Source organism: Calypte anna, chromosome 1 (assembly GCF_003957555.1).
Source record: "Calypte anna isolate BGI_N300 chromosome 1, bCalAnn1_v1.p, whole genome shotgun sequence".
In the NCBI taxonomy this organism is placed as follows: domain Eukaryota; kingdom Metazoa; phylum Chordata; class Aves; order Apodiformes; family Trochilidae; genus Calypte; species Calypte anna.
In genome coordinates this window covers 106109552-106127336 of record NC_044244.1, presented here as the reverse complement: position 1 = coordinate 106127336, position 17785 = coordinate 106109552, and the positions used below count along the sequence as shown (strand labels likewise).

At 41.7% G+C, this 17785-nt stretch overlaps 1 protein-coding gene across 4 annotated transcripts; it reads left to right on the top strand.

Moving 5' to 3' along the window:
• Positions 1-1636: 1636 nt before the first annotated feature.
• C1H21orf62 (chromosome 1 C21orf62 homolog) lies at positions 1637-14875 on the top strand. 4 transcript variants are annotated; one of them, XM_030469278.1, is made up of 3 exons: positions 1637-1806; positions 6346-6514; positions 12757-14875. In XM_030469278.1, exon 3 carries the CDS (start codon positions 12824-12826, stop codon positions 13496-13498), a length of 675 nt encoding a protein of 224 aa, XP_030325138.1. In that variant the 5' UTR covers positions 1637-1806; positions 6346-6514; positions 12757-12823; the 3' UTR covers positions 13499-14875. The 4 variants fall into 4 exon arrangements, with proteins under 4 accessions (XP_030325138.1, XP_030325137.1, XP_030325139.1 ...); XM_030469277.1 differs by having other exon boundaries at positions 12754-14875; XM_030469279.1 differs by lacking the exon at positions 6346-6514.
• Positions 14876-17785: the final 2910 nt, after the last annotated feature.

Below are 17785 nucleotides of genomic sequence, written 5' to 3'. Positions count from 1 at the left end.
AGGTTTGCTCGGTTTCCATGGCTGGGTTATTGAGCTGGCTGCCAGCTAGACCCTTTCTTAAATTACTTGAGAACACTTGATGGACTCAAAGAAAGACTGAATTTACGAGAAATAAAGGCACTTTAGCCCTAAGGTAAAGGTAAGGATGGTTTGGAGCAGAGAAGGAATAAAAGTCTTACCCTGTCAGATGCACCCAAGAAGGGGAAAATGCATTTCAAGAGGAGTTTATTGTGAAATATAGCAGACTTCCTGCTAAGTACATACAGTCAAAATCACCACTACCTCACATGTGATACAAGGCAAACTCTTATTTCAAAATATTAGCAGCAGAGAAGTACTCTAGTGAACAGATCCTATGTACTTCTCTTATTTGCCTGATAGTTTGCCATACAATTATTACAAAATACAGTTCCCCAAAGCATCTCTTCTTCAGCAGCTGAATAGGCATCTTGAGAATTCAGGCATACGGATAGTCTTCTGCTGGGCAGAGAGGGAAATATTGCTCCTTCCATTCTGAAAAGGGTGAGAGAGGACTGAAGTCTCTCATGCACCAGCTCTTACAGGGAAAAAAATGTACAGTAACAAATCCCAAATTTACAGATCAGACAATTTGCCTGAAACATCTATAGAATAACTGGTTAGATTTTGTCCTTTACATTTGCATCTGCAATACATTTTGTAAATGAGTAGGTAGGACTTGGATCATAGCAGCATTTTAGTCTCTAACTTCCATTGGTTTCAGGGGCAATAAAATGACAAAATACTTCTTTGAATTGGGCCTAAATGACACTTTAACTCCTGATTTTGGCCAAATGCCCTTACTCAGGTAACAGCATCAGAAGTTTCCAGAGGAACTTGGGAAATCTCTTGTATATTTTCAGCATGTATATTTTTATTTGAACCACTACAATTCTTACCCTTCAGTGATCACAAGTGCCCTGAGCACGTTGCCTCATGGATTTTTTAGGATGCTCCTACTGAATTTCCTAGAATTCTTCCTACTGAATTCCTGCTGGTGACTCAGGCTAGTTAGTACCAGGACAGCTGAGAGGTTCTAGAATTTGGTAGGTAACAGTGTTGTAAAACACTCTACAAAGATGTTGTTTTCCATGCTGGATCATGGAGAAGCACCCACAGCATCTGAGCCATGGTTGACAGCCACGTTGTGCCTCTGCTAAGCTGTGACTGAAAATTTCCAGTTGCTCCTTCTAGTTGGGCGAGTAGGCTTTCAAATCACACCTGGGGCTTTTCTGTTTTAAATCTACACATAAGGCACTCAGAAAGCGGGAAGAGCAGAAAATGCCCCATGGGGATGGTCACAGGGCTCCCCAGATGGTGTCAGGAAGAGAGGCCAGCATGCCAGAGGTCCTGCCTCCCTTCTTGCACCCCAAGCTGGCCATCCCCCTGCAAACAGAGGTCAGCAGCTCCCACAGGTCGGTGACACCCCAGAGAGAGGCAGGGAACCATCAGCCACCCCTGAGCGATTCCAGGGAATCCCTTCGTGTACCAGAGCACGGCTGGCAGCGTGGGAGAGAAGGTAATGAAAGCCAGGTAGGGATCCTCCTGCCCTGGTGTTAATGATCGGGGTAGACCTTAGACTGCTCTCCCGGTTGTCAGGGGAACGGTGTGAGCTGCCGGCCCTGCAAAAGCATAAAAGAGCAGCAGCGAGTGGGAGAGGAGACACTGCTGCCTGCCCTGCAGGCTGACCCTGCTCCCAGCCCCAGCCCAGCATCCCTGCCTCAGCAAGCTCAGCCAAGAGGGAAGCTGGGTGGTGACAAACCCACCTGCCAGCACCTGGAGAAAAGAGTAAGTCGCTGTCTTTTTTTCGTCTCTAAAAGATGGGGGGGTTAAATAACAGAGGAATGTTTCATAGCTTGTGTTTTCATGAACAAGGCTGTTTCTCTTCTATCACAATTATTTTCTTGCCAGTAACTCTGTTCCTGGCAGGTATTTTGTTTCTGATTTGTTGTTTTGTAATGGAAGTGAAATAACAGGCTCTGCAAAGTTTGTCTTTTGTATGTTGCAACTGTTCACACGCTGTATCTGTATGCCTTAGGTAATAATTAATAGCTCTATGAATAATAACCACACAGAATGGTGGAACAATTTTCCTCCATTTTGCAAATACTTCTTTAGGCAAATCTTTAAAAGCAGAAGAAATGTTGGCGGCACTTATTCCACCTGACAGGAGTTGAGTCATTTTCTTTAGTTAAAACTGCCCTGAGAAGAGCACTGGAAGAGGAGGATCAGGAAGGAGCAGCTGAAAACTGTGTTTTATTCTGCCATTTAATTTCTAAATCACACCAGTGACAAAATAAGGTAAAAATAAAGTAGACACACCGTCGCTGTCTGGCTCTAGAGTCTCAATGGCATTGACAACATCCTAGAGAGTGAACAGGAGCTGAGATTCCCTGCACTAGGCAGTCCTAACCAGAGTTTCAGTCTCCAGATACTTGTTGACTATTAGCATTTCATAACAGCTTTCTAGCATGCAGCTTTTTCCTCTCGTGTCTATTTTCTTAATTTAGGTTCTGAAAATTAGTTTTCTTAATTTAGGTTTTCCTATTTTTAGGAAATAAAGTGTTGCAGTATACTTTTTCTACTATTTTCTATCATGAAATAAGTTTTACATTTTGCGCTTGGCAAATCTTTAATTTAGTGTAATACTTAACTTGAACTTTGGCACAATGCAGATTAGAAAAAGAACTGGGAAATAGCACCAAAAAGTTGCAGTCAGGCTTTCTTTCCTAAAGTTCACTCAGTTTAAGTACCCTTGGTCTTAAGAGAGTAGTTAGTTTGACATAAAAAACTGAGAATTGTACAAAGTGGTCTTAAAATTAATTTTAGTACCTCAGTGTTCCAGTGCTCAGCTTGAGCCACCAAGGATAACTCCCGTTTTCAGACAGTGCTACCACCAACCCTCAGAACACCTGATTTCCTAAGTAGTGTCCCTTTCCAAGGACAGATGAATAAACAGAGATTTGATTGCACACACCTTACAATTCCAAAACTACTTGTATGAAAATGTGATGCACTTAGGCACTTGTGAGCATACAAACTTATGCTTTATGCATCTGCACACACTTTTTTTTCTAGTACTCATACTAAATCACAGAAAGAACAAGCTCCCTAACATGGTAGCTTATATACATTCAATGCATTCAGAGTCAGCACCAGTACTGAAGGAATTTCTATTTGCTAAGGCTTCTCTTTTACAAAAATGAAATTAGCCTGTTGGAAGGCAAAAGGCTAGGTGGTTCAAGAAGTGAACAAGAAAGTTTGTGGAAAGTACTAATATAAGATATGGAGCAATGTCTTTTCCTAGTATAACAAATAATTCTCTTTAACTTAAAGCCAGGGCACGCTTTTGTGTTCCTGATACCTTTTTGGTACAGGGCTCTCTCATAAGCATTGGGCCAAGAGTGTAAACTACTGGTGCTTCCATTACTTGAAAGCTGAAGAAGGCACTGCAGGGAAATACCAGTCAACAGACAGGAATAGCTGTGTGGTTAGATAGCAAAAGGGAGAAACTCACTTTTCTATAATGCCTTCCCTCTTAGACTTCACACCACTGGATAGAAATCTGGGACTTGTGATCAGAGGTAGTACTAGCAGGAAGGATGGAGACACTGCTAGAAATACAATTCTGATTTTCCCATTCGTTTGATCAGATTTATACCACTGATTTCAAGCCAGTTGCACAGGCACAAAGACAAATCCTACCTGTGGTGCTCAAGTAATGTGTGTTTGATCACCTGCTGCTTTATAAAGCTGTGCAGAACAGTGCTCTCCTCTCAAATCTGTAAAGCCTTATACCATTCTCCTCTCATTTTCATTTATGTAAATGCTTATCCTGGTGTAATTCAAAGGTGAATAACCAGACGAGTGTGGGTCAGCTTTCCCGGACAGCATGTACTGTGCACACCTCTGAGTTGGAATAGCTCCAGGTCTGTTCTGGCAGAGCAAATCCTTTGGAAAAGTGCACTTAGGAAAAGTACAGACTGCAGGTGTAAAGCCAGGCATGAAAATGAAGCCTTAGACATGCATCTTTTCTACTCTCCCAGATTTGGGAATAATCAGTCTGTGACCTGCCGAGGGTGACCTTCATCAGGGGAAAAAAAGGAGGTATCACCACTCCCAGTTCTTTGGGAGAACAAGCCTTCCTCCTTTCACTTGAGTTTTCTCCTATTAATCTGCCTCCCTGCAGTTACATGTCACAACCTTCCCTACTGTAACATTTGCCTCCAGCATGGACAAAAGTTTTACATGGGATGGACAGGCTTGAGAATCTTGCAGAACTGTTTTTAAATGAATTGTCTGTCCCATAGTCTGTATATACCTGAATACCAAACTGCTCAATACAGGAAAAAATTAAAGGGTTTCATTCTAGTTCAGTGCAACACAACTCCCTATTTGATCTTGCAGTTTTATCATTGCTGGGAAGGAATTCATTCCACTGTATTTGACGGCACCATTGTTACAGCACTTGCTGCTCAGCCTAATGTCAGCAGCCCAAGCTTTTGCTGTGCAAGCAAATGCAAATACAGTTTTCAATTATTGACAACAAATGTGATCACACATTCTACAGCCTGGAAGGCTGTAGAAGATCAGCTTTTATCACAAAGTTATTTTCCTACATTTATCTGTGGACTAACTAAATAATTAATGGTAATTGTTAAAACAAAGAGACATGTATGCAAAGACAAAATACTCTGAGCAAAACAGTTCTTTAAAAAAAGACAGAACACCTCTCTCCCTGCCATCTGCCCACTTAGAAAACTCCTAAAACTCCCACAGAGTAAATGAGTCAAATCTAGTACTTTGTTTTCCTCAAGGCCTGAGCCTCCCTAGGGCTTTCTGGTCAGATAATATAGCTACTCTGCAGTGAAGACTCAGACCAGACTTATTAAGGGACTGACTCTTTGCATTTTACATAAGACTTTATATTTTCAATTAATCTTCTATTTTAACACCTGCTTAGATCAGCAGATGTTAAAAGCTCACCTTACCCTTTCTCATGTGCATACTTCTGAAAACCAGAGGTTTTTTTTTTCACTTAAAATTTAAGAATAAAAGTTCTGTTGGATTTTTGTTGTTTGTTTGCTTTTTTGCTTCTTGTTGTTGTTTTGTTTGTGGGGGTTTTTTTTCAAGAAGGTGTGATAAGGCCTTTATCTTTGAGGAAGAAAAAAAAAAGAGGAGAGTTCAGTTTACTCTTCCAAATGGAAATTGTACTTTAAAAACCTTCAGTTAGTCACAATGCAAAAACAGCACAACTACCCAAAAGTAGCCCTGTGTTGCCTTTAAAACCCCTTTTTCAACAAACATTTTACAGGCTAGACCAGTATTAAATATCACTGAAAGAGTACAGAGATGAAGACCTGGGGCATGCTTTGCTCCTTAGCGTAATGGGAGCTTGTCTGAGCTTCCCTTACCCCTGCCTCCCCTTCTGTGTGGCATCAGGCCTGGTGAGATCAGCCCAGTTAAGCTGCTGTACCCACCTCCTTGCTGCCTTCCTGCCACCTTCCCTCTGAAATCCTATGTGTATTTTTTACACATCCCTCCCACACCTGCATGTAAATAGGAAAAAGAAAGAGGCAGCCTTGGTAGTTCTAAACGCTTTTGGCATTGTCGAGCCTTTCATGCTATTTTGATCTAAATTGAGTGGGCTTGGTATTCATCCTGTGTACATTACTCAAGCTGCACAAGATTATATGGATTTAAGCTCCTGTTTGCTTAATACAGCACTTTCACATAGGCACATGTTAACACACGTGATCAATGAGGGGTTTTAATTAGGTTTTTTTTCTGAATAGAGAATGGAAGAAAGCACCCTGTGAAGAAATTAATTGTATAGGCTTGGGACTTCCATTGAATAGGATTAACTTTCCTTGAGACAGTAGCATTCTCTCACAACAGTCAAAGGCTTTTTATTGCTATTTTGCAGTTTTCTTAATAACATAGCTCTGCAATTAGCAAAAACAAAAAATAAAAATAAATTACTGGAATGATAAAAGCAAATTCAGAAATCTGAACTGATGCTATTACTAAATATGCATTGCAAGTCTACTTTAGCTCTCAAAACCTGTCAAGAAAAAGGAGCAGGGATCCAATCTTGTGCTACAAAAACTTCTGGGATAACATGAATTAAAACAGGGGGTTCAATGCTGGAAAAAAGATTACGCTTCTGAAAACATGCATGGCTGGAGCAATCAAACCGGAATAAGTTTCTGCTGGTTATCTATGTCTAGTCTGATTTTCTTGAAAGCCCTTCCCCTCCCCTTCAGGACAAAAATGAATAAATAACTTGATGCATTTTAGATCACTTTAAATTATTTTTTTTTTCAGAAGCAGTTTATTACTACCAGAATCAAGCTTTCTCTGAAGTCACCAGGTTTTTTGATTGCTGATAAGGAGAGAATGTACCCTCCCTATCACAGAGACCTGAGCTGCAAAGAGGTGGCTGCCTTCCCCCTTCCTGTGCCAGCCATGAAGGCTGGAAGGGACTCCAAGGCAGGTGCTGGGATCTATTTTTTCTCTGCTCTTTACAGAGAAGGATTTACTGAATAACAGATATTGGATTGGATATAAACCACACAAGTTAGGAGCTAAAGCAGAAGCAGAATGGATGACTCTTCTAGAAAAACATGGTTTCTTTTATTTTCTGTCAAGACATGCTTGTGAAGCCAGAAAAAAAAAAAAAAAAAAAAAAAGCTCCAGAGGTTCCTCCTTTGTTGAGGAAGGCTTTCTACTCCTTTCTTCTCCTTAATTTCTCCATCCCACCTCTGGGCTGCACTTGCCTCTACTCCTCCCAGCCTCTTATCAGCACCTTTCCCCTTCCTCTATACAGCAGCCTCCTTCACCCACAGCCACCTCCTTGTTCCATCATGAAAGTGACGTTGTGGTTTCCTCCTCATTCACCTACATCTGCTGAGCCTGTGCTCTAGGGTTTAGGTACTGTGTCTGTGTACTCCTACACATGCTTTACTATGGACTTAGTTGTTCCAGAGATGGTCTTGGGGCTTAGAGCTGACCTTGCTTCCCTGTTCATGAAGTATTCAGCTAGACAGATCTGGTTATAACAAGAAGTCCTCCAGCTTGGGTTGATGCAAGATCTTTCCCTCAGTGTAAAGGAAAACTTTTCAAAAGGAGTCTGTGAGGAAATTCAGATGATAGCTTTGGACTTCAGAAAGTTTAAATGCCAGATGAAAATCAAGAAGATGATACTAATCACCAAATGTTTTGATGATCAGCATCTTCACGCTGACAAAGAATCTCTTGATCTTGAATATATCTTACTTCCACCTTCCCATTTCCCAGGAAGGCCCTGCAGCTTCAGAGTTTCTATCAGTCCTTTTTCTAACCGTTGAGTCTTTGCCCTCTGATAAATAAGGTATCACTTGAATTCATAGAACTTCAAAATTATTCCTGAGGTGATTTCTGCATTTCATGCACACTTCAAAAGATTTCTGAGGTGTTTTAATGATGTAATTGGAGGGTAACCCCTGGAGAAACACTGTCAACTGTCTGGAGGAGAACTGGATTAACAGGCAGCAATTCCCATGTGGTAGTAGTGGTCCCCTACCACTGCTCAGTGATGTTGGGTGTCTGCTTAACCAGGCATAAGAAAAGACCTCTAGAGACATTCAGTCTAATTACTATTCAAGGCACTGAGTCACTCTCATACAGGGATTTAATTTTCACTTCAACCCCAAACAATGAGTGCTTACCTGGTCATTACTCTGGGCAGCAAGGCAGTGTGGGGGCTATGATTCAGCATCTATTTATCTACTAGTTGTACTCAGCTCTTGTTTTTTCCACTTCTGATTGTATGTCCAAAACTGAATTATACAAAAATGTAAGGAAAATAGGCTTTACTTCCAGTTTACCTATGCAGAGGGTGGATTTGTTAAAGGTTGCAGCTGTACAAAAAACTGACTAGTAACTGATAAAAGGGCATGTTGCAATCACAGTGCACAATTTCAAAACACTGTTTAATTGTTAGCTGACTGTATGAGACCAACTTAGAAAAGGTACCAGAGCAGCTGGGTGAAGGACATATTATTATACCCTACCTATGCCTCATTTGAAACATGCTTTTTGGGGATGTTGTTAGAAGGAATGGTACCAAAAAGAAACCATGAGGTTAGAATAAACCACCACCTGTTTGGAAAAATTATTTCTTTGATTCATTGGACAAGGGGATTAACTCAAGGTCTAGATTCTGGTAGAGCTCTATAGATTCTTTTACTCAAAAGTTTAAACCATATCTTCAGTAAAAGCACAAAACTCCTATCCCATGTTTAGGCTGCAGAGCCATTCTGTGCTCTAATGAAAATGTATTTATCAATCAGCTCACTGCAACTGGATAATGAACAAGTTCAATCATTTCTACTATGAAAATGTGTTAATACCTTTACTACTCCAGCCACTTCCAGGTGATGAGCATTGGTTATGAGGCTGGACAAAAATTACTGTCTAAAACAGATGAATTGAACAATTATATAGAAATGCAATGCAGAGCAGGTCTTTCTCAGTTTAAGCTTTTGTAGCCAAAGGAGTTATTTTTTGTACAAAAACAGATACATAAAAGCAGGTAGCTTTTCATTACCCACCTGTGAGGGAAAGCATTCAGATAATTTGCCAAGTTCATACTCAAAATACCATTCTCATTTCTTGAGTTCAGCAATCTTCTAATAAAAACTGGAAAGCTGAAAAATACTTCTATGGTTTTTACAGTATTACTATGCCTGCTATGCTATTCTATTCAAGGAAATGTCAAATGGTTTATGGAAAGAAGCTGTAAAGTCCATCCTGTCCGGTGGACGAGTCTTTAAATAGCTACAGATTTTTTAAAGTAAAAGTGACACCCATAGATATTTTCTTTATAAATGTATGATAAGCTTCCTTTTGCCAAAGTTGGTATCAGCATAGAAAGGCAAGACACAGCTTGAATCTACTGGGTTGTTTTATCACTCAAATGCTGTCTTACAGCTATAATTAAAAAAGAAGGCTGCACAACTGGTTGATACATGCATGCTAACTGCATGTAATGAGATTGTTTCTTAATCTCTGAATATGTATTGATTATATTAGAAATGCAGCTAAAGTTGATGCAAAAATGAGGGAACAGAAGGTGGCATACCCAACAATTCTCCCTAGAAAATTGGAAATTCTTGATGTTTAGCATGATCTGATGCTTCTACGATGCATACTTTGGGCTTCTATACATTATATCTAGAAATATGTTTGTAAGCCCAATGGATAATCTATCTCTGTGTAGGGGAGTGGGTAATGCTCAGAGATAGAGCATGGTTTGAAGATGTATCCCACAGCCCAAATTCTCCAGTTTTCTGAAGATCCTATCTTTATTTCTAAATTTGGAAATTATAGAAAATACAGATCCATAGTAGGCAAGAGAATCACCCCATATTTTCTTTCAGCTTATTGGCAGTATTACAACAAATGTGTGTATCTTTTGTGTAACACCAAGAGCCCTAGTGAAGGTACAATTGCATTACAAGCAATCTGAAATACAAGGAATCTCTGCAAGGGAGGAAGATTTTTGAAAATAACTCTGTTAGCTTTTACAACTTCAAAAGTACTTTCCAAGAGACAAAGGGTTTACTCTTTGTCATGCTCACCATTATACCCACAGACTAAATTAAAAACAAAACAAAACAAAACAAAATTAACAATTCTCTGTTTTGGTCCTCTCAATGATTAAGCTCAGATTAAACCCCAACCCTTTTGCTTCATCCTGCAGGTGCACACATTCAGGCTTTGGTCCTGCTTTTCAGACCCAGGCTCTTCTTTGAGCCTCTTTCTTTTCCTCACATCTTCTACCCTGACAAACTCTTGTCCCTCAGGTGCCATGCCTGTGACTTTTGCTTCACATTCCTCTTCATTTTCCTTACTGAAACTCAGACACTTTTGAGCCATTCCTAGAGACAACAAACTCAAGACCTCTCCCCCACACTTTCAGTGTAAAGAACCTCTTGCTAAGTCACAATCCCCTCTCTTCTACCACTGCCTTGACAGCAGCAATAATTAAAAAGACACAACTCCAAGCCATCAAGCTAGTGTGGTTAAGTTTTATCTACGCTTTAACTCACTTCTTCCTTGCAAAGCAACTCCCCACACCTTTAAAAATTAAAGCAAACCTTTTCCCAAGGCTTAACTCTTGCAGACAGCAATTTGATTAATAGCCATAGAAGACAATTTTTTTTTTTAGATAATTGGTCGCTGAAGTAAAGGTGCATTGCAGATGACTTTGAAACGTCACAGCCAGACATCCTGCAACATTTATTTCACTGCTTGCATATCATTCACCAAAGCCACACAGAAACTACAGAATGAAACTGAATTGATAAGGTTGTTTCTGTGTTGCAGGGATCAGAAGAAGACAGCAAATATTTCTGGAAATAACATTTTCTGGAATGCCAAGATTTAGAATTTTGTTTAGATTTTGACAGATGGAGTCCAAATGTGATAAGCTAAGCTAAACTTGACAGAGAATTTTCTTTGGTTGGATGCAAGACAGTAGAGAACTAAAGGTTCTCCACTTCAGGAACTAAAAAAAGTATGAAAATTTATCAAGAGTTGTAACTACTGAGGCATATCAAAGTACTTTATTCTAATATTTTATGACTACTAAGTCCTCACATGCTATGTGGAAAAAGAAGTATCAACCCTTCTGATGAAGGTGCGAGTTTGAAATGCAGAACTGATGAGTCTTCAATTAAAATGTCTTTCGCTTAGTTCAAACCCATATTGTTAACATTTTCTTGGAATCCTTCTTGCAAATATTACCTCCAAAACAGATGCATCCAAATAATTTCTTTGAGTGGAGAAAGAGAGGTGACATTAAAGATTTCTGATTTATCGCAACTGGTAGCCAACGCTTAGGGGCTGAGAAAATAAGCACAGTGGGGAGGTTTAGTAATAGGATTTTCATTGTGATGCATGATTAGATGCTTAGGTACTGGAGACCAAATTAATCTAGCAGTAATGATACCAGAACAACTACAGCTTGTATGAGTCTGACCTTTGAAGTTAAACATTAGCTGAGTTAGACTGGTATTTCTGGTATGTTCCACAACATGGATTAAATATTTAAGGATTAAAATGACTGTGTTCCTTAATTTAAGGAAACAACATCCTAAATTCAGGGAGCACATAAAGATTTAAATCACATTTGAGTCAGTTTGCATACATTTATGCTATGTAGTTCTTCTATAGGAAAAGCCCTATCTTGTGAGACCAAAGATCCACCTAGTCAAGTTGCCATCTCAAGCTGCAGCCATTAGAAGGTGCACAGGAGAGATTTCAGATAAGACAACAACATGTGATACTTACTGCTATAATTTTCTTTGCCTCCACCTATTTTCAGCACAGGGCTGAAACCACATACCTGGTAAACTACCATGCACACAATAGTGCTTATGACTAAAAGAACTTCAGTGTGCTCCTAGACACTTTCCTTTTACTGTTTGTTAAATGACCATGAAGTTTATAGCAGACGAATCCAGTGTCTAGTGGTGGCATATTGAATAACAGACAAAATTAGTTTGTGTTTTTATTATAAATTACATTATTTTCCTGTTTATCTGGTATGATTCTCCAAAAGTGTAGGTGTAATGCCATGTTTTCTGAGGTGCTGGAGATATGAATTCTGGACATGGATCAGTCTTTTCACATGCTAAAGACCATCTACTGCTGTGATCCCTAGGACCCGCCACTGTTGGTTAAAATTTGGCTCTAATGTTTCTCAGTGACTCAAAACAATTCCAATCAAATCAGACAAACTTTTCAACAGCTTATAACTTGTGTTGAGAAATTACGTTCTGCATTGCTGCTTGTACCATCACCTTATAATATGCCACAAAAATCCAGATGCTTCTAGTAAGATCCAACCCTGCTCTGAAAACCAAAGGGCTAGTAGTTGAGAATTTACAAGTCCCCACCAAATATACTCCCATGGATGGAGGAACATGGCTAGGATGGAAACTTTCTCCACTGTGATAAGCATGTGTGGAGGTGATACTTTGCTTTGCCAGGGTAAACTAAGAGGGACAGAGCAACCAACACAGTAGTGATCTATCCTATGCTGCTGTGCAGAGTCACAGTGACTGAAGGTTCTTGGTCCCCAAAACTTAGAGGCTAACACTGGAGCTGGCATAGCATACCACATAGCTCTGAAGGTGCTTCATCCACCAGTGCTTCTGACCTTAACTACCCTGCCTTTCTTCTTCTCTTCCCCTCCCCCAGTATACCCCACACTCAGTTTCAAGGGAAGGTGATCACAACCCTTACTTGGCAGTTCACTTGTAAAACAAAATTCTTGTCATGAGCCTTTCTCAAACTGCCTTGCACTTGGTGCAAGTGCAGAACAGGGTTATTTGTCAACACTATCTACTGGGAAGAGAAAGCAGAAAGGAGAAATGAGCAGGAGGAGTCTTGCCATTACCTTCACAGTGGGCAGGCTGAGGACCTGCCTGGGTAGAGAAGAAGGTGTCCAAACTGTCCCATAAGCAGATTTAAACACTTAGAACAGAAGAGTGGAAGAAGAATGCCAAACATGACTCACAACTCGTGCTTCTGAATCAGTGTAGCTGCACTTCCCCTTTAATGCAGCACAAACTGCAAAACTGCAATATGGTTCTGAATAGATGAGACAGATACTGAGTGGGAAATGCAAAGCAATATTAATCACTGAGTAATCATTATTATAATAAATAAACTGTTTTTCCTCAGTAGGTAAAGCCAAGTGGTATAATTCACTCAGTAAAAGAAGGAGACATTTGGCAGCTTGGCACCAGTACTAATGAAGCCAACAGCCTTCTCTGCCTTCTCCTTTTGGCTGGCTCTCCTTTTGGCTGCCTTCCTTGGCATACACATGGCTGGCAGTTTTGTGAGAAGTCGGAAGAACCATACGCTCATTTTCACCAAGGAAAACACAATTCGCAACTGCAGCTGTTGGGCGGGCGTCCGTGACTGTGATTACTGCCTGGCAAACCTGATGTGCAATTGCAAAACGGTGCTGCCCTCTACCTTGGAAAAAACTACCTACAACAGCCACCTGACCATTTGGTTCACAGACATCTCCGTGCTGGAGATGCTCCTCAACTTCACAAGAGCGTGGGACTTGAAGCTGTCCTTCTGTGGCACCGCTCCTCTCCCAACAGAATACTTGGCCATTTGGGGACTTCGAAAGCTCCAGGTAAACAAGGTGAAGGGACGATTTCCAGAGCAGAGTGTAACCATCTACAGCAGCAGAAACAATGAAATAGAAGACTCACTTGCAGTACACAACAAAGACAGTCAAATGCTTGTATATATTTCTTTTCTGGATACTTCGCTTTTCAATGGATATTCTTTGCTAAAGTCATACAGCGTGGAAAATGTCTCCAGTATCACAAAGCATTTTCCCAGCCTGCTGTACTCTGATGTTTTCTCAACCTCAGATAACAAGAGCTATGTTGTAACATTCATTTACTGAGTTATTGAGGCAAGGCAAACTGCTATGAGAGATGAGACTTTAAGTCTGCTTAGTTTGGTCAGGAGGAACTGTTACAGGATGGACAGTTCTGATTGTGATAGCACAAGGAGGTGTTTAAAGTTAGACTGACTCATCAGACTAATTCAGTAAATGCATTATTAAAGAACAAAGAAAATGTGAAATAACCATTTATGAAAGCATTGCTGCAAATTCTTTTTATATACTGTACGCTAAGCATTGAAACCCATAGATAAATTTTGTTTTAATGCTATGCCTTAGAAAAGGACAGAATTCTGCATCTCCAGTCGTAGAAGAACCTGTGTGTCCCAGAGAGTCAGACAGCAGCTTGGGCTGTCTCCAGTCCAACCGTGCTTGCCCCAAGCAGAGCCAGCTCTGGGACCAGACCAGGCAGCTCAGGGTTTTCTGTAGCCAGGTCTTGAGAACCCCCAAGGACAGAGCCTGCACAACCTCACTGGGCAACATGTTCCACTGGCTGCCTGCCCTCATGGGAAAAATTTTTCTAGTGTATTATCCCCAGCCTTCCCTTCTCCAGGCTAAGCAAGCCCAGTTCCCCCACGCTTTTCTCACACTCACATGTGCCACCCTCTGACCATCTTGGTGGCTCTCCACTGGACCACATCCATTGATTCCCTATCTCTCTTGCTCTGAGAGGGCCAAAACTGCATGCAGGACTCTGTATGCAGTCTGGCAGTCAGTGCCAGGACATGGGGAATAATCCCTTCCCTCCACCTACTGTCTCTCTGTTATTACAGCCCACTGCTGTCAGGTTCAAGGGGTGCAAGATGGTTACAGGGTACTCAGACTGGGAGTGATGCCCTCTGGTACTTGATCAAAACTGTGAACCTTCTGCTTTGAGAGCAGGGAGAGGCTATGCAGGCAGCCTCCCACCTCAGCACACAACCACAAGTGTATCTGGGGGTGCCCAGGAAGCTGTATTCTCTGTCAAGCCATGGCGCACACCATGGGAAGGCACTGGGCAAGAGGCTGCCTGACAGGTGAGACACCGTGCTCACAGAGATGGTTTTTCCCAGGGAAAGTCCCGCTGCTTGCAGGTTTGGTGTGCCAATGCCTGCATTTTCTCCAAATGTGGGGAAATTTACTTTATCTTCTGTGATAATGACAAGCTCTGCTCATGTTCTTCGCCATGAGAGAGTCCAGTGGAGGGCAACAAAGATGACTGGGAGACTACAGCATCTGTCTTTTCAAGGAAAGGTTGTGAGAGCTAGGACTGTTTAGCCTGGAGAGGAGTAGACTGAAAAAAGACCTTGTCTTTGTCTATAAATAGAGCTGTTGGCCTCTTGTCTTAAGTAAATAATGATAGGACCAGAGGAAACGGCCTGAAGTTGCACAAGGGGAGATTTACACTAGATATTAGGAAGAATTTCTTTACTGAGAGAATAGTCAGGTGCTGCAACTGGCTGCCCAGGGAGGTGGTGGAGTCATCATCCCTAGAGGTATTAAAAAACATGTAGATGAGGCACTTCAGGACATGCTTTACTGGGATCATGTTGGGTTTTTTCCTGGGTTGACAGTTGGATGCAGTGATCTTAGAGGTCTTTTCCACCTATGGCAGTTCTGTGATTCTGTGTGAAGAGTGAGTGTAAAGAAGATGGAGACAGACTCTCTCTCCAGTGGTGCCCAGTGACAGGACAAGGGGCAATGGGCACAAGCTGAAACATAGGAAGGCCCATTTGAATACGAGGAAAAACTTGACTGTGAGGGAAACAAAGCACTGGAATAGGATGCCCAGAGATGATGTGGAGTCTCCTTGTCCAGACATACAAAACCTGCCTAGATAAAATCCTGTGTGATGTGCCCTAGGAAATCCTGCTCTAGCAGGGGGGGGTTGGACTAGATGATCTCTAAAGGTCCCCTCCAACTCCAATGATTCTGTGATCTGAGAAAGGAGAAAGACTCAATCCAATGAGTCTTGTCTGACAAGAGAGGTGAGGCTTCTTGCGGACAAATAGCAAATTTTCAGACACGTCGCAGGAGAATGATTCTCATCCCTTGAAAAATATACACTGGCACTATTTATATAGCCTGAAGTCTGCTCCTTGCCTATGTCTGCAGGATTTGCACTCTATGAGATATAATTAAGTTGAGGATATATCCATATAATATAAGAACTTTGGAATAAAAGTCCTAACAGTCTTGCATTACCAGCAAAGGATTACATGAAATTGGGGTGACATTATGTACTGAGGGGAATGGCTGGCAAGACTCTGAGTAACCAATTAATTTGTTTCAACAACTTTAAATGAAGACTTTTTTTCTATAACTAATCAGAAATGGAGCAGTTTTGCCAGGATGCAAAACTTATTTTTTCAGAGCACTTAAATACATGCATACTTTCCTTTGCTTCCCCTATGAAATCAACAATGTGGTAACTATTGAATTAATGGGGCCTATTTGCAATTGAAAATTAATGGATTTAAGCACATGGGTGCCTGAAGGCTGGGGTCCGAACTTGATCTAACTCAGACAGAGAACAATTAAATCAGCTGTCATAATGATGTTATTTCTTTTGTCAGCATCTTGGCAGCAAACCATAAGCCTTTTCCCCAAGTCATGAGTATTTTTGGTGTTACCTCTCACGATGGTGTCACAGGTTACAGAATAGTTAGGAGCTGCAGCTAACCGACTGGCAGTGTGGGGTGTGTGTGTTCTGAGCATATTATATGCCTGGAATGACAAATAATTCATACTGTCTCCCCAGAAAGCCCATGCTCTAGCTGTCTGTGCAGGAGTAATAACCTTGCCATTACAAACTGAGCAATCACTAATCCTGCACCAGATAGTATCGTAAGAAAAAAAAAAATAAAACCAGAGCTGCCACACACCAATATATTGATTTCTAATTCTTAGAAGCCCTCTCCGTACACTCTGGGAAAGTCACTTAAATTGTGAATTCACTTACTGAGGCTCTGCTGCCCCCTAGTAAAAAATGTGCTGAATAGCACAGTACCTCCACATCGACAGGCCCGCGGTGGTTGGTTGCAGTCTCTGTTCAATATCATAGAATCATAGAATTGGCTGGGTTGGAAGGGACCTCAGAGATCATCGAGTCCAACCCTTGAACCACTGTTGCAGTTGCTAGACCATGGCACTGAGTGCCACATCCAGTCTCTTTTTAAATATCTCCAGGGAAGGAGAATCCACTACTTCAGTGGGCAGCCCATTCCAATGCCGGATCACTCTCTCCGTAAAGAAATTCTTTCTAATATCTAACCTAAATTTCCCCTGGCACAACTTAAGACCATGCCCTCTTGTCTTGTTGAAAGTCGTCTGGCAAAAGAGCCCAACCCCCACCTGGCTACACCCTCCTTTCAGGGAGTTGTAGAGAGCGATGAGGTCTCCCCTGAGCCGCCTCTTCTTCAGGCTGAACAGCCCCAGCTCCCTCAGCCTCTCCTCATAGGGTCTGTGCTCGAGTCCCTTCACCAGCCTGGTTGCCCTCCTTTGGACCTGCTCCAGGACCTCGATATCCTTCCTGAACTGAGGGGCCCAGAACTGGGCACAGTACTCGAGGTGTGGCCTCACCAGCGCTGAGTACAGGGGCAGAATCCCTTCCTTGGACCTGCTGGCGACGCTGTTCCTGATACAGGCCAGGATGCCATTGGCCTTCTTGGCCACCTGGGCACACTGCTGGCTCATGTTCAGCTTCCTGTCAATCCAGACTCCCAGGTCCCTTTCTGCCTGGCTGCTCTCAGCCACTCTGTCCCCAGCCTGGAGCTCCCCATGGGGTTGTTGTGGCCAAAGTGCAGGACCCAGCACTTGGCCTTGTTGAACCTCATTCCGTTGGAATCAGCCCAACTCTCCAGTCTGTATCCACGTATGCACGTGTATCCACGTGTATCCACGTATGCAGCAAAACAAAACAAAACAAACCACATGAGACTAATAATCCATTGGTCTTTCTAACACTTCAAATTACAGTTTCAGTCACTTTTGCCACCATAGTGTTCTGAATAGGGCTGATGTGAAAGACCTTTCGTTCATGTGCCCAAGTAAGCACTGCAGGTTGGTTTTTTTCTGGAATCAGGAAAAAATCCTCCTCTCAGTTAAAAGTGCAGCAGGAATCCACAGCACAAATATTTCAGTGATCTTTTGAAACCCCCAGTTCTTCTCCAGCAGATACTAAAACCCCAGTTCTCTCAATTTCAGTTTTATACTGAATTCATTTATACTGAATTTATTCAGTTTTTAAAGTACTGCATTAGAGGCTTGCAGAATTTCTTCAGAATGGGAAAACACTACATACACTGT